We start from the raw sequence: 15,491 nt of genomic DNA on the forward strand, positions 1-15,491 counted from the left end.
GTTGTCCCCATGACCATCAATCTGGCTTTAGAGCTTCCAGAAGCATGGAACCTGCTCTCCTGAACATCCGTGAAGATCTGCTCTCCAACCTTGATTCTAACATCCTCTCTGTCCTCATCCTTCTTGATCTCTCTTCTGCCTTCGACGCGGTCAAGCACACCATCCTGCTCAAACGTCTCTGTGACAACCTGGGTATCACTGATCAGGCTCTGGCCTGGCTGACTTCTTTCCTCTCTGATCGACCCTCCCAGGTCCAACTTGGGTCTTTCCTTTCATCTATCTCCCTCTCTACCTGTGGTGTTCCCCAGGGGTCTAACTTCTCACCCTGGCTTTTCAACCAATATCTTGCAACTTTCGCTCATCGCCAATTTCTGCTCCCCTTTCCAGTGCTATGCTGATGACACTCAACTCTTTTTCAAGCTCCCCTCGGCCACCACCCCTCCTTCTACGATCTCCGATTGCCTATCTGCTATTCAGGATTGGTGTGCTGCCAACGATCTCTGCCTCAATGACAGCAAGACTGAGATCCTCCTCATCGGCACGCCATCACCCTCCTTTCCTCTCACTCTCTGGCCGGCCTCCCTTGGCCATCGTCCTACACCTATCTGCGAGGCTAAGAACCACCGGGTCATCTTTGACTCCACGCTTTCCTTCTCTGCCCACATCTCTGATGTCTCAAAAAAGTCAAATTTCCGACTGCACCTCCTCAGAGGTTCTCTGCCTTTCCTCTCCTTCCCCCAGAAGCTCATTGTATCCCAACCTCTGGTTCTCTCTAGCTTGGACTATTGTAACAGCCTCTTTCTAAATCTACCTGCCTCTATTCTCCGCCCTCTGCAACTAATCCAGAACAGGACTGCAAGACTTGTCCTTGGTCTCAAGCCCTGGGATCGTATCTCTCCAGCTCTGAAATCTCTCCACTGACTCCCAGTGGCTGCAAGGATTAAATTCAAAACCCTCTGCATTGTCCACAAGGCTTTCTGGGGCCTGGGTCCAATATACCTTCAGCTGTCCCTTCGTAAATACCTTCCCTCTCGAGCTCTTCACTCCTGTACCTCTAACTGTCTCAGGGTCAGTCGTTTTTCAGAGGAACGTGCTGGGGGTAGATCTTTGTCTTCGGCTGGGGCCTCCCTCTGGAACAGCCTCCCTGCCACTCTGAAACTTGAGAAAAACCATCTCCGGTTCCGGAAGCACCTCAACACCTTCCTCTTTGCTACTGCCTTCACCCCTTCTCTCCCCTGCTGATCTGCTCTCTTGGCACTGTGCACCTGGCCACCCTCTGTCCTCCGGGCCCAGGTACCTGATCACTGTGCCACCCACCTGCACTGCCTCCTGGCAATCCTTTTGCACTGGGGCCTGTATCTGTAACCATACAGTCCCCCCCTTTCCTTCCTGCACTTACGAGAATCGCCCTATCTGTTGTCTTAAAAAAAAAGCATTTTTCACCTGTTGGCGGCTCTTGCACTGTTTGTTGCTTGCTTGTTTGTTTATGTATTTATTTATTTATTTATTTATTTATTTATTTATTTATTATTTATCTGCTCTCCTTTGCTCTGCACTTTCCACTGCTCACTCCTTCCTTGCACTTCTCCCCTTTCTCCCTCCCCATGCACTTCCGCGCTCTCAATGGGCCTCATTACAAGGTTGGCGGTAAGGCAAAAACGATGCCGGTATGGTAATACCGGCATCGTTTTCCACTCTGGTGTATTCTGACCCGGAAACCCGGTATTAGCGGCACCCTAAATAACGGCGCCGCTAATAGCGGCATGGGCGCTTACACGCGCCCCATCGGGGAGCAAACACCGGCATGCCGGTAACAGGGGGACATCCCAACCCACGCGGATATGCAAATACTGGCATTGCGAAGCCGGTAATCACGGCCTGCACGATGCCAGCCATACAGGCATCGCGGACCACCTGCAAACAGCAATCAGGATACAAGGCAACTGCCACAGGTGCACACAATCCCCACAGGTGGAGTCAATGGAGTCTGGCCCAGTATAAAATGAGCACACCCACACACCACAACCCTTCCAACAACAAAATGCTACCACTAGCTGTTGCAATCATGGCGCTAGAGGACATGCCTATACTGCTACAACTACAGCAACAACAGCAACAACAACAACAACTACAGCATCAAGAACAGGCAGCACAGAGGAGACGCAGGAGGAGAAGGAGGGTGAGACAGGCCCAGCAATTACCACCAGCGCAGGCAGCAGTGCCTCGTAGGCAACCACCAATCCCTCGCACCAGACCCAGCCCTTTTAACCTAACCCCTGAGCAGATCCACACCCTATACCGGTTGGACAGTGACACCATCACCACCATAGTGGACATGATACAGAACGACATTGCCAGCCTCATTGAAATACGCACTGCCATCCCCCCACTTCTAAAGGTGGTGTCTGTGCTCCACTTCCTGGCCACAGGCACCTACCAACACACAGTGGAGCAGCTGCATGGCATTTCACAGCCACTATTTTCACGCATATTGAACCAAGTTCTGGATGCTCTCCTGAAGCACGCAAGCACCCACATATCCCTACCACGGACTACCCAGGAGATAGCCGACACCAAAGTAGGCTTCCATGCACTGGCAGGCATGCCCAATTGTGTTGGTGCACTAGACTGCACCCATGTGGAATTGGTAGTCCCCCATGCCATAGAGGCGGTCTACCGCAATCGCAAGCAATACGACTCCATCAATGTGCAAATGGTATGTAACTCCAGAAAGATCATCACACATTTCTGCGCCCGATTTCATGGATCAACACATGATGCGCTACCCCGTCACATGGAGCGACATGCTGGATCACGCGCCTGGCTGCTTGGTGAGTTGCACAACTGTCCCATGGCAGTGCTTTGGGTTACTGATGTGTAGGGATGCATATGGGGGGGCATACTCCACCTGGTTGGGAAAGGGGGGACATACTCCACCTGTGTGGCAAAGGGGGTGCATACTCCACCTGGGTGGCAATTGCCGGTGATTGGAGAATGCATGCAGAGCTAAACATTCCTGACCTGAACTGGCCAAATGGAACATGACACATCACTGGGCCACATTTCACAAACTATGCATATCGATGACAAGTAAGAGGCACAACCAGGCCACCATGGTGATGGCAAGCAATGCATTAATAAACAGGAGGGCAACTGTGGCAATGTGGCCAGTGTGACCATGCACAGTGAACAATGAACAGCATGAATTGGAGGCTAAACGTTGTTGCACTACCACAGCACATCCGCCTCAGCATGCATGATTACATGCATGATTACACCACTCCTATATAGGCCTGAGAAGGTGGCGAAGATCACCATGGCCTGTGTCATGCTGCACAACATGTGCGTCCGAAGGAATGTACCACTGCCACCTGATATTGACAAGCATGAAACGGGTGAGGATGATGAGGATGGAGACGGAGGTGAAGTAGCCCCCCTGCTAGTACATGATTCATGGGATGGCCATGCTGTACGCCAAGCACAGAATCACGAATACTCCTGACCCACAGGGACTATGAAAGACATGCGTCAGTCAGACACTGGGCCAATGTGGACATGCACACAGGGAATGTTGGGAGTTGGGCACTGAACACTGTAACACATTAAATGGATGCACACGAAAATAACAATATCCAGCCATGGATTTTTCTTATCACAACGTGTGTATTATTTACAACAGCAGAAATGTGTCCACTCCACCCTCCCTAACCCCCCCAACAAACTCCCAGACCCCCCCAACAAACTCCCAGAACCCCCCAACAAACTCCCAGACCCCCCCAACAAACACCAATACCCCCAATAGACTCCACAAGATGCACCCCTTCACCCCCAACCTTGTGTCCCACTCCCATTGTCCCCCCGCACTACTTCCGGGACTTCTTCCTGTCCAGAGGCGGCATTTCAGTGTGCCTTGCACTCCTACGTGTCTGGCGCACTGGGCTGGTGGGGACAGATGAAGCTGGTGTGGAGGTAGTAGGTGAGTCGCTGGAAGGTTTCACACCTCCTGCAAGCCGTGGCCGCTGCATATGAAGCAGCATTGAAGTCAGCACCTGTGTCACCGCCCCCAGGCAGTCCCTCATTAGCTGAGCCGACGCATTAACAGCAGCTGTGTTGGCTTCGATGGCCGCTGTGGTCCCCGCAATTGCGGTGGCAATACCCCGCCTGGTTTCCTCCCTGTCCGCTATGTACTGGCGGAGTAGGTCCAACATGGCCTCCTGTTGGGCCTCTACCATCGACAATCGTGTCTCCAGGGTTTTGGTGGGGGCTGGAGTGGTGGGTTGTGCAATCACGTGGACGGCATTTTCGGGACTGTACTCCTCAGAGGTGGGTAGGTCACAGTCACGGAGGCAGGGATCATCTTCACTGCAGGTGGGTGACTGCAGGTGTTGGGGCGAGGGGGTGGGCACGGGGCTTGGGGTGGCCCGGAATGTCACCTCGGTGTCTCCCTCAGGCTCCACACTGGCATCAAGTTCTTCCCCAGTGGAGGCGGGTGCTTCCAGGGACTCCCCTTGGTCAGTAGTGTGTCAGGCACACTGGCAGCAGGTGTTGCTGGCTGTGTCCCAGCTTGCACAGCCACACTGGCAGTGGCTGTGGCCTGCTTGCCTCCAGCGGAGGTGGTGGTGGTTGTCCTCTTCTTAGGGTGTGAGGTGGATGCCCTCGCGGTGGTCTCCTGGGATGCTTCTTCCTCATCGGTGCCTGGGGGGTAGAAGAGATGCAGGGCATCAGTGATGGTGTGACATGGCAGTGGTGGTGCTGTTCATTATTCATTTGATCATGCTTTCATGTCTTACAGGTGTGTCACGCAGGGTATTCAGAGGGGGCATATTAGCATTGACTGCATGGCAGGTGTCATGCCGTTGATTTTGGGTTTGTGTGATGTGTCACATGGGCAAGTTCCAGGTGTGTTGACTGTGTGTTGGTTATGGGATTGGCACTCAGCATGCATTCAGTGTGGCAGCGTTTGGCCCGCCATCTGGACTTGGATATGGTCATGTGGGTGTTGGGACATGCATTGCCTTGCCTAGACTCTCTACCACTTCACTTGTGCTACGTCATGGTCTCCCCTACAGGGATCTGCAGGGTCACTCACCTCTTTCCGCGGTTGATGCCGCACCCTTCTCCATCTCGCATAATCCCTCGATGGACTCAGGACTGATGAATCTGCTAGCCGTCACCTCCCAGGGCATCAATTTGGCAGGGGGGTGGGCACCCCCACCTGTGGCCATGGCCTCCCTCCGATTGCTGGCCATGATATTGCGTACCCTCAACCGGAGGTCATCCCACTGCTTCCTGCAGTCCCTCACACTGCGCGGGGTGGTACCTACGATTGATACCTTGCGGGCTACCTCCTGCCAGATTTGCCTCTTTCATTGCTGCACCTCCCGCTTCTTGTCGTGGGATTGGATTATGTCTGCATGTGCAGCTAGAGTGTCCGCTAACAAGGTCAGCTCTGCGTCTGAGTAACGCTGTATCCGCAGCCGGGGGATGGTCTTCCTGGTAGCCTTTGACATTCTCTATGGGGGCTCGGGGTGGCCCTAACTGGTGGTTAGGGAGGATGGCAATGGATTGTGTTTTTAAAGATGGCCGCCGGCCCATTTCCAGTTCCTGCGCGATGACGTTATTTCCGGGTCCGGTTTTGCGAACCCGGTATTAGCATGGTGCTATTATCGGGCCGGTAAGATCATTGTTTGTTCTCCCTTGTACCCCTCCCTTGCCTTGACGTGCTCTGAAACACATGTGTACGAGCGTGATATAAATAAAAAATCAATTCAATTCAATCTGAACCTCTGCCATTGCTCTGGCAACCCTCCAGACCATCCATCTAAGGGGAAACCAACAGAGCTAGAAAGTCAGATGGGGCAGCAGGAGAGCAAGGACACTGCACCATGGCGTCTCTACTCTCTGCCTCACACTGCAGGTGTATTCCCAGAGGCAGAAAGGCTGGAGAAGAAGGTGGGCGGGGCGAACACCACCCTGGCTGGAGCTTCAGCAGGTGACCCAAGACTGGGGAGGTGCCAGCTGGGGGAGAGGGCTGAAATAGAGCAGGCTTTCTGGAAATCTCTCACTCTGTCCACAAAGGGCAGATGGGGTGCAGTGGGGGGGGGGCGCACCTCGGTATCACACCTGTGAGTTCTGAGGCAGAGGCGAGTGGCAACATTACACCCCCAGTGCTCATTTCTCTGTTGGCACACAGGGACTCGTGGAAAGGGTCTTTGCAGAGCCCAGCCATTCTAGGCTTTTGTAAGTTTGTGTGAGCCAGCATGCAGCATTATTCTGCCTCTTGGATGGTGCTGGCCTAGCCAATGGTAGGTAGGGAGTGCATACTTGCCAACATGACCCATTCCAATTGGATAAGCACCTACAGATTGAAATGGGCAATGCTGTCAACTATGGGAGTGGCCCCCCTATGATCAACTGGAGAAAAAGATCATATGGCCTGTGCAGTGAACTGGGGGACAAGGATGCCACGAGAGGGCCATTCAAAGGAAAAATGAAACACCTGCCAGTCTAAGTACCTATGTTATTGCAGCCCACCCAATCAGCTCCAGCATCATAAACAATCTCATCCTTCGATCCCTCAAATCTAACATCTTGAGCTTTCAGAAAAGGATCTAGGCCCTGCCAGAACTACAGGGCTTCGATGGGATCAGGATTAATGCCCTCATCCAGAGTGGGTGAAGACTCGTGCCAGTGCGACACATACACATTGGACCTGTTCCCAGGGATCCGCGTGCTGGGGATACACAAGCACATGCCGCCTGTTTATGACGCACCATCGCCTGCAACTCAGCCACCCACTGGTCTTCTTAATGGAGGCGTGTTTTTGTCACCTCAATTAGAAGGTTTGTGAGGTATAGACTTGGTCGTCATCTTTTTACACTATAGTGGCTTAGGCCACAATTTGTGGGACCTGGTGGCAGCCACCAGGGTGAGGTGTGGAAGCAGAGCTACTTCAAGGCCACCGCTCCGTGGCCGGGAGGAGGTACAGCAGCCTGATTCTATTTTACATTGGGCCATCTGTGGTAGCCCACAGGTGGAAATCAGCCTGACAGGCAAAGTGCCTCTGCCAGGGGAAGCACATGCACTTCCAGATGGTGCGTTTGGTAGTGATCCACCAGCTCCTGGCTGGTTGGGGCAGACAAACAATACGCATTTGATCAGAGAGAATGTCTTTGGGCCAAACCCAACACTGCCTTCATCTGAGACTTCACCAACCTGGTCACCACTATGTCCCTCATGCACACCAACAACATCTTTCCAGGAAAATTCAACCTGCCAGGAAACAAGGCCACCAAACTGATGAAGGAAGCTCCCCTGGGCCTTCTCAACCTCACACAGCACACAAAAGACCCAACGCATGAAATAGTTAACATTCTGGACCTAATCATCAGGGCACTGCCTTCCCTCCACTCCAGCTCTCCTCTCCTGCTTGACTGGTCTGAACACCCAGCTGTGTCTTTTAACATCCTACACACCACCCCAGTCAAGCACTCCCAGCAGAAAACCATCAGAAAAACTTCAGGTCCTTGAAGAACTTCCCCGTGGAAGACCTCACGGAAGACCTCACTAACCTCCACCTCACATGGACTGAACACACCCAACTGAAGTGTGGCTCTCAACGGGAAGCACTCAACGCCACCCTCTCAGCCTCCATCGACCAACACGCATCTCTGAAACAGTGCAGCTGCAAACAGAAACCGTCAGCACCCTGGTACACGCAAGAACTCAACCTCAGCAAAAGAGTAATCAGGAAACAGGAGAAAACCTGGCACCGCTCCAGGACCGCATCTTCCCTAGCACTCCTCAAGGGACTCAGAGCAACCCGCCGAAGACTAATCAACACAATGAAGGCCACCTACTATCAAAAGACCATAGCAGAAGCCAACAACAAAAACCAGAGCCCTCTTCAAAGCGGTCAAGAACTACGTCAACCCACAACCCAACCCTACCATACCACCAACGCCTTCTTTATTGACAAAATCGGCAAGATTCGCCAGCACATAGACACCAGCTCTGCATCCACAGACCCACCTTACGTCCCTCCTCGTGAAATCTCCATACCCTGGACAACATTCTAGACACTCTGTGCAGAGGCCCTAGTATAAAACCCGGACCGTCCTCAAAGCCACAACATGTACAAATGACATCCTTCCAGCATCCATCAACAAGACCCTCCCTACAGAAGCTCTCCTTCACTACTGGAGATCATCAACATCTACCTAACTCAAAGCACCTTCCCATTGACCCTACAGACAGGGCAAATCCTCCCTCTACTAAAGAAACCCACTCTGGATCCCAACAACCTAGGTAAGTATCGCTTCATCACCCATCTTCCCTTCCTATGTAAGATCATCGAGAAAGCGGTAGCCGCACAATTGCGGCAACACATCGACACCAACAGTCTCCTCCAAACCTACCAATCCGGGTACAGACCCAGATGCAGCACTGAGACGGCAGCCATACATTTGGTCGACGACTCCCTCAACATCCTTGACGATGGCCACTCCTGTTTCCTGATTCTACATGACCTCTCAGCCGCTTTAGATACAGTAGACCACCAAGTGCTCACGGACACCCTACATCTGCACATAGGGATCAGTGACCTTAAACTACGCTGGTTCAAGTCCTACCTACCAAAACACCAGCAGTTTGTTCAGATGGACTCCTCTAGATCACCAATGCTTCCTGTCACCTGTGGAGACCCACAGGGTTCCGTCCTCTCCCCAGTGATCTTCAATCAATACATGGAGCCACATTCTAGCTTGTTTCTTTCCATGGGTTTGTGCCACAGATATACAAGATATATAAAATGCCTCTAAAGGCCTGCCCCACTCCTCCCACGTAGGTCTGCCAGTGTTTTCCAGTGGTGGCCCATGACAAACATAGTCTCACTTAAAGTCCTTATGTGTATGATTGTCAGGATGAATGGGTGGGTTGGTGAATGGATGGATGGAGGAATGTTTGGATGAATAGGTGGGTAGGTGAATGGATGGATGGATGAATGTTTGGATGAATAGGTGGGTAGGTGAATGGATGGATGGATGAATGTTTGGATGAATGGGTGGGTAGGTGGTTGGATGGATGGATGAATGGATGATAGGTGGGTGGCTGGATGAGTGGATGGATGAATGGGTTGGTGCACGGATGGGTTGGTGGATGGGTGGGTGGGTGTATGGATGCATGGATGGGTGGGTGGATGGATGCGTGGGTGGGAGGATGGATGCATGGATGGATGAATGGATGGATGGGTGGATGATTGGATGGGTGGGTTGATGAATGGATGGATTGATGAATGTGTGGATGGATGGGTGAATGGGTTGGTAGGTGGATGAATAGACAGGTTTGCCTGGGTGAGTGGATGGATGGGTTGGTGGGTGGGTGGATGGATGTCTAGGTTGTTGAATGGATGGATTGATGAATGTTTGGATGGATGCGTGAATGGGTGGATAGGTGGTTGGATAGATGAGTGGGATGAATGGATAGATGGATGGATGGATGGATGGATGGATGGATGGATGGATGGATGGATGGATGGATGGATGGATGGATGGATGGATGGATGGATGGATGGATGGATGGATGGATGGATGGATAGGTGGATAGATGGATGGATGGATGGATGGATGGATGGATGGATGGATGAGTGGATGGGTGAGTGGATGGATGGATGGGTTGGTGGATGATTGGATGGGTGGGTTGATGAATGGATGGATTGATGCATGTGTGGATGGATGGGTGAATGGATTGGTAGGTGGATGAATAGATGGGTTTGCCTGGGTGAGTGGATAGATGGGTTGGTGGGTGGGTGGATGGATGTGTGGGTTGGTGAATGGATGGATTGATGAATGTTTGGATGGATGGGTGAATGGGTGGATAGGTGGTTGGACAGATGGGTGGAATGAATGGATAGTTGGATGGATGGATGGATGGATGGATGGATGGATGGATGGATGGATGGATGGATGGATGGGTGGATGGATGGGTGGGTGGATGGGTGGATGGGTGGATGGATGGGTGGGTGGATGGGTGGATGGGTGGATGGATGGATGGATGGATGAATGGATGGATGGATGGATGGATAGACTGCTTCCTCAATGCTCATGATTGGAGATATCCGCATGGCATAGCTTAATCATGAGGGCGAGGTAAGTATATTTGTATGCACTATAGTAACTTTAAAAGGTCACGGTGATTGATGAAGTTCAAATGGTCCGCCTCGATTATGTTCAGAAATGGGGACCCCTCATTCGTCTATAAGCCAATTAGAATACATTGAGGCTGGCCACCTTTGTAACATACTTCTCCATCTCTCACTCCAACAGGTATTTCCGCTCAGGTGCACCCCCTGTGATAAACCCTCTCCGCACCCACTTCCCAAAGGACACTGCCATTCCCGGAGCCTTTGCACTCACCCTGACCTGGACTCTACCAAACCGGACCACCGGGGTGTTCAATGTAACCAGCCCTCTACCTGGAGACTGGTTCCTGGCCGCCCACCTGCCAAAGGATGAGGGAAGGATCTCGGTCAAGGTAAGGGCGCGAGGCATGCAGGAGGGCGGCTTTCTCCTCCAGAGATTTGATTGAAGGGGGATCTAGATGCTTTATGTCATGGCCAATCAAAAAGGGGGGATTGTTATGCGCGGGCTCACGATGGCATCTGATTGGTTAAGCTTCCAAGTCCAGAGCCAATAGTAAGGGAGGCAGGCTCAGAAGCAGTAGTGGTGCATCGGCTAATGTATCCTCAGTAAAGACACCAGATTCTAAATGTTGCAATACTTGTGTAATTTGTCCAGATGTAAAGTGTCTTTGAATCAAAATCGTAGTGGAGGACGAGCTGGATGGAGTCTGGTGCAAAGTTTAGAGTGTGATTTCTCAGCAGGAAAATAGTTTGGCCCCAGTTTCAATGAGCCAAAGGCGGTACCCCCTAACCCCTCCAGTGAACGCCCCACTTCTCTTTCCCCCAGTCTCCTCCTCTTTACCCACAATACACACAAAGATGCCTCAGCTGTGACCACACCTGAGGCAGGTAAGAAGAACAGAGACCAGCAGGGCAGGGAAGATAACTTCCATGCAGGTGCACTCCTGGGTCACAGGAGGGGATGATAGCGCGACAGCAGGGCAGGGAAGATAATTTCCATGCAGGTGCACTCCTGGGTCACAGGAGGGGATGATAGCGCGACAGCAGGGCAGGGAAGATAACTTCCATGCAGGTGCACTCCTGGGTAACAGGAAGGGATGAGAGCGCGACAGCAGGGAAGATAACTTCCATGCAGGTGCACTTCTGGGTAACAGGAGGGGATGATAGAGTGACAGCAGGGCAGGGAAGATAACTTCCATGCAGGTGCACTCCTGGGTAACAGGAGGGGATGATAGCGCGACAGCAGGGCAGGGAAGATAACTTCCATGCAGGTGCACTCCTGGGTTACAGGAGGGGATGATAGCGCGACAGCAGGGAAGATAACTTCCATGCAGGTGCACTTCTGGGTAACAGGAGGGGATGATAGAGTGACAGCAGGGCAGGGAAGATAACTTCCATGCAGGTGCACTCCTGGGTAACAGGAGGGGATGATAGCGCGACATCAGGGCAGGGAAGATAACTTCCATGCAGGTGCACTCCTGGGTAACAGGAGGGGATGATAGCGCGACAGCAGGGCAGGGAAGATAACTTCCATGCAGCTGTACTCCTGGGTAACAGGAGGGGATGATAGAGCGACAGCAGGGCAGGGAAGATAACTTCCATGCAGGTGCACTCCTGGGTAACAGGAGGGGATGATAGCGCGACAGCAGGGCAGGGAAGATAACTTCCATGCAGGTGCACTCCTGGGTAACAGGAGGGGATGATAGCGCGACAGCAGGGCAGGGAAGATAACTTCCATGCAGGTGCACTCCTGGGTAACAGGAGGGGATGATAGCGCGACAGCAGGGCAGGGAAGATAACTTCCATGCAGGTGCACTCCTGGTTAACAGGAGGGGAACAGGAGGGGATGATAGAGTGACAGCAGTGCAATACAGAATACCATCTTCTTCCTGCATTGGTGTGTGGAGGGGGCGCAACACCTAGTAACAGCAGAGAGCCTTTCACTGAACCAGCCAGACTCCCTACTGCAAGTCTTTAGAAGTACGTTCTCTTCAGCTGGCGTTCTTTCTCTCGCTCAACGTATGTTATGTTATGTTATGTTATTTTGCACTTATATAGCGCCTTATATACCATTGGTATGGTCTGAAGGCGCTGGTAGGTTGAACGCCCTTGGGAACCGAAGTTCTTGTCAGTAGAGGGAGGAGAGAGGATCCAAAAGGTGCGAGTGCGCATCTGGTATGTGTGCAGCTGGTGCGAAAATTCCTGTGGAAGCTGCTTCATAGCGGTAGGTGTGGTGGCTGAGAGGTCAGGAGTATGTGTTCGAATCTGGCAGGAATTATCCAGACCGAGAGTGGCAGCGTAAGGCCTGAGGAGAACGCCTGGCTGGGGGTGCGAGACCAGCAGTGATTACAATAGAGTGATGTGGAGTGAGCGGCGTCAGATGTTGATATGAGAACAGTTATACCGAATGGTGTCATAGTATCTCTGTGTTCTAGTTGGGTGGTGGTGTAAGGAGAGAGTAAGCGTGGGGTGTGATATGAGGTATGATCTTTTAAATGATCCATGCATTCTAGGTATAAAATCTGTGAAGATCTGCTCACCAACCTTGACACTAACATTCCCTCTGTCCTCATCCTCCTCGATCTCTCTTCTGCCTTCGACACGGTCAACCATACCATCCTGCTCAACCGTCTCCGTGAAAACTTGGGTATCACTGATCTGGCTCCTGCCTGGCTGACCTCTTTCCTCTGAGATCGACCCTCCCAAGTCCAACTTGGGTCCTTCCTTTCATCTATCTTCCTCTCTACCTGCGGTGTTCCCCAGGGGTCTAACCTCTCGCCCTAGCTTTTCAACCAATACCTGGCAACTCTCGCCCGCTGCATTTCCATTTTCTGCTCAAATTTCCAGTGCTACGCTGATGACACTCAACTCATTTTCAGGCTGCCCTCTGCCACCTCGTCTCCCTCTCTCATCTCTGATTGCCTAACTGCCATTCAAGATTGGTGTGCCGCCAATGATCTTTGTCTGAATGCCAGCAAGACGGAGATCCTCCTCATCGGCACACCTTCACCATCCTTTCTCCTCATTCTCTGGCCGGCCTCCCTTGGCCCTCCTCCTACCCCCACCCCCACCTGCGAGGCTAAGAACCTCGGGGTCATCTTTGACTCCACCCTTTCCTTCTCTGCCCACATCTCTGAGGTCTCTGAGGTATACTTACCCTGGGCACCTATAGAGGCAGTACAGTTTTTAGGACTGAGATTATTGAAGCCATGTATGTGCTCTCCACCCAACGGATGCAGTTGTGTTTAGTCATAAATAGAGGTGTATTTCCAGATTTCCGCAGGCTGGTCTTGTTACGTCTTGGTTCGCTTCCCTGATTGGTGACTCCAGGCACCTGTAGCTATGCTGAAGCACCGCCCTTCCCTGTCCCTTGGAAAGGGCGTAATGCTGTGTTCAATGCAGCTTGTGATAGGTCGCCTCCTCTAAGGGGAGGTCTATGCTGAATAAGGGGATGGAGCATCTTATGGTTATACGTAAGCGGGGCGCGGTGTACCCAGTGGCAGTGGTAGATGGGTTTTCTGGGGGAAACCCGGAAGTCCCATTGTAAGGATGGGCCTCAGGCCTGTCAGTGGTAATACTGTGTGCTAGATTGTGAAAGCTTCATCATATGGTCAGATTAGGGGGTATTATGTAGAGGTGAGCGCATGTATTTGTGCATGCAATGCCATGATGTAGCGTCTAATGCAGTGATAATCGCCTCTAGGCGCTTGTGAACTGCTAAATTACTGGATCTAGGTAACAGGTAACTGATGAAGCGCCTCTTATCTTCAAGAAGCGAGCTTTGTTAAACAGATGAATGTTAAGACCTCCCTAAATGCATGTGGTCACGGTAAATTCTAATGTCTTCTACAAGGGAGCTGTAATCCTTGACTCCAAATGAAAGCTGGGCCCAGCTGACTTCAGTGCTTTGTGTGGGACATATTTACCTTGTTGATCTCACAAGCTTTATGGGCCAATCCCATGGATACATGTATGAATAAGGCAGGAGATGTGTATTTCATTCAGTGGTCCACCGGGCCCCTGCAACCTACTCGACCCTCTAGAAATAAGACCCCTCTCTCCTCACCACAGGGTACCGAGCCCCAGCATCAAGGGCTTGTGGTGCCTGACCTATTACATGTCTTCACCCAGGCTCAGTTTAGTCTTTCTTACTTCACCGTCTGCCCGTTCTACGCACCAGCATTGCCAACCATGGATAAAAACGTACCTCTACATTTTTAAATGTTTCAAAGTTCTGAAATATACACAGGAAAAATGTATGTTATTACTCTGTCAATAGAAGCTGCGCATAGAAAGAGTGTAGGGTGCGCGTAAGTGGGCCGCGCGCCATATCGTCGGTCAGGCGGAGCGAGTACCTGAGCCTCAGAACGCAGGTCTCCACCTCCATCCGGGGAAGGCTTGAAGGTCCCCCACCACCAGTGTATGTGCAGTCCCAGAATATCATAATTCACGTGTTTGTGATTAGCAGACAATGGCTTCACAACAGAAAGCGTGACATGATTAAATAATAAAGACAATATAATTGTGGTGCGAATACAGGCATAATAACTGTTTGGCTCCTGATATAGGAGTAGGGAAAGTTAGATAATGCTATGCGCCTTCCGGTTCGGCAATTGATCTCCATTAGATGGATGTGTCGACATGTTTCAACCTCACAGTGCATAACCATTCTGGAGTCTTCATCAGCACATGTAGTTCACAGAACACTATGCCATGTCCATCGCTAAGTGTACTAAGGTCCTCTTGATTGACAAGAAGAGACCACCTAGTTCAGACGTGTTGCCGCTGACGGCGGTTGCCATATAATGTGGTCCTTTTAAAAGGCTCGGATCATAAATTGGCTGGTGAAGAGATTCAGGATAAGGGTGAATTAGGGCGAATCATTGGATCTGTAAGAAAAAGGTCTTGAGATTTGCTTGAAACAGGATCCTTTAGTGAAAGCAAATATCAAACACAGGTTTCGTGTGAGCATGCGCTTCCCAATAGGGGCAATGAGCAAGATTCCCAAAGCATGAATGCGCCCCTAAATCCACCATGGCTAAAGGACGCTTCGCTGGAAGACAACAAAGCACGCGTCGCTGGAAGAGAACTAAGGACGCGCCGCTGGATGAGAACTAAGGACGCGCCGCTGGAAGAGAACTAAGGACGCGTCGCTGGAAGAGAACAAAGCACGCGTCGCTGGAAGAGAACTAAGGACGCATCGCTGGAAGAGAACCAAGGACGCGCCGCTGGAAGAGAACTAAGGACGCATCGCTGGAAGAGAACTAAGGAACTAAGGAACTTTAGATACGTGACAGCAAAATGAGATTGATCAAATAGAAAAGGAAAAGTATGGGCCGATAAATAAACATGG

General features: G+C 51.5%; 1 protein-coding gene across 1 annotated transcript in view; it reads left to right on the plus strand.

Moving 5' to 3' along the window:
- TMEM8B (transmembrane protein 8B) overlaps positions 1-15,491 on the plus strand; it is an 804,010-nt gene that overhangs the window by 425,524 nt on the left and 362,995 nt on the right. The window contains exon 3 of the mRNA XM_069626692.1: positions 10,323-10,530. Within this exon, the coding sequence (XP_069482793.1) occupies positions 10,323-10,530 (208 nt within the window). The remainder of the gene's footprint in view (positions 1-10,322; positions 10,531-15,491) is intronic.

The sequence above is a fragment of the Ambystoma mexicanum genome, chromosome 6p (genome assembly GCF_040938575.1).
Source record: "Ambystoma mexicanum isolate Mex_15411 chromosome 6p, UKY_AmexF1_1, whole genome shotgun sequence".
In the NCBI taxonomy this organism is placed as follows: Eukaryota; Metazoa; Chordata; class Amphibia; order Caudata; family Ambystomatidae; genus Ambystoma; species Ambystoma mexicanum.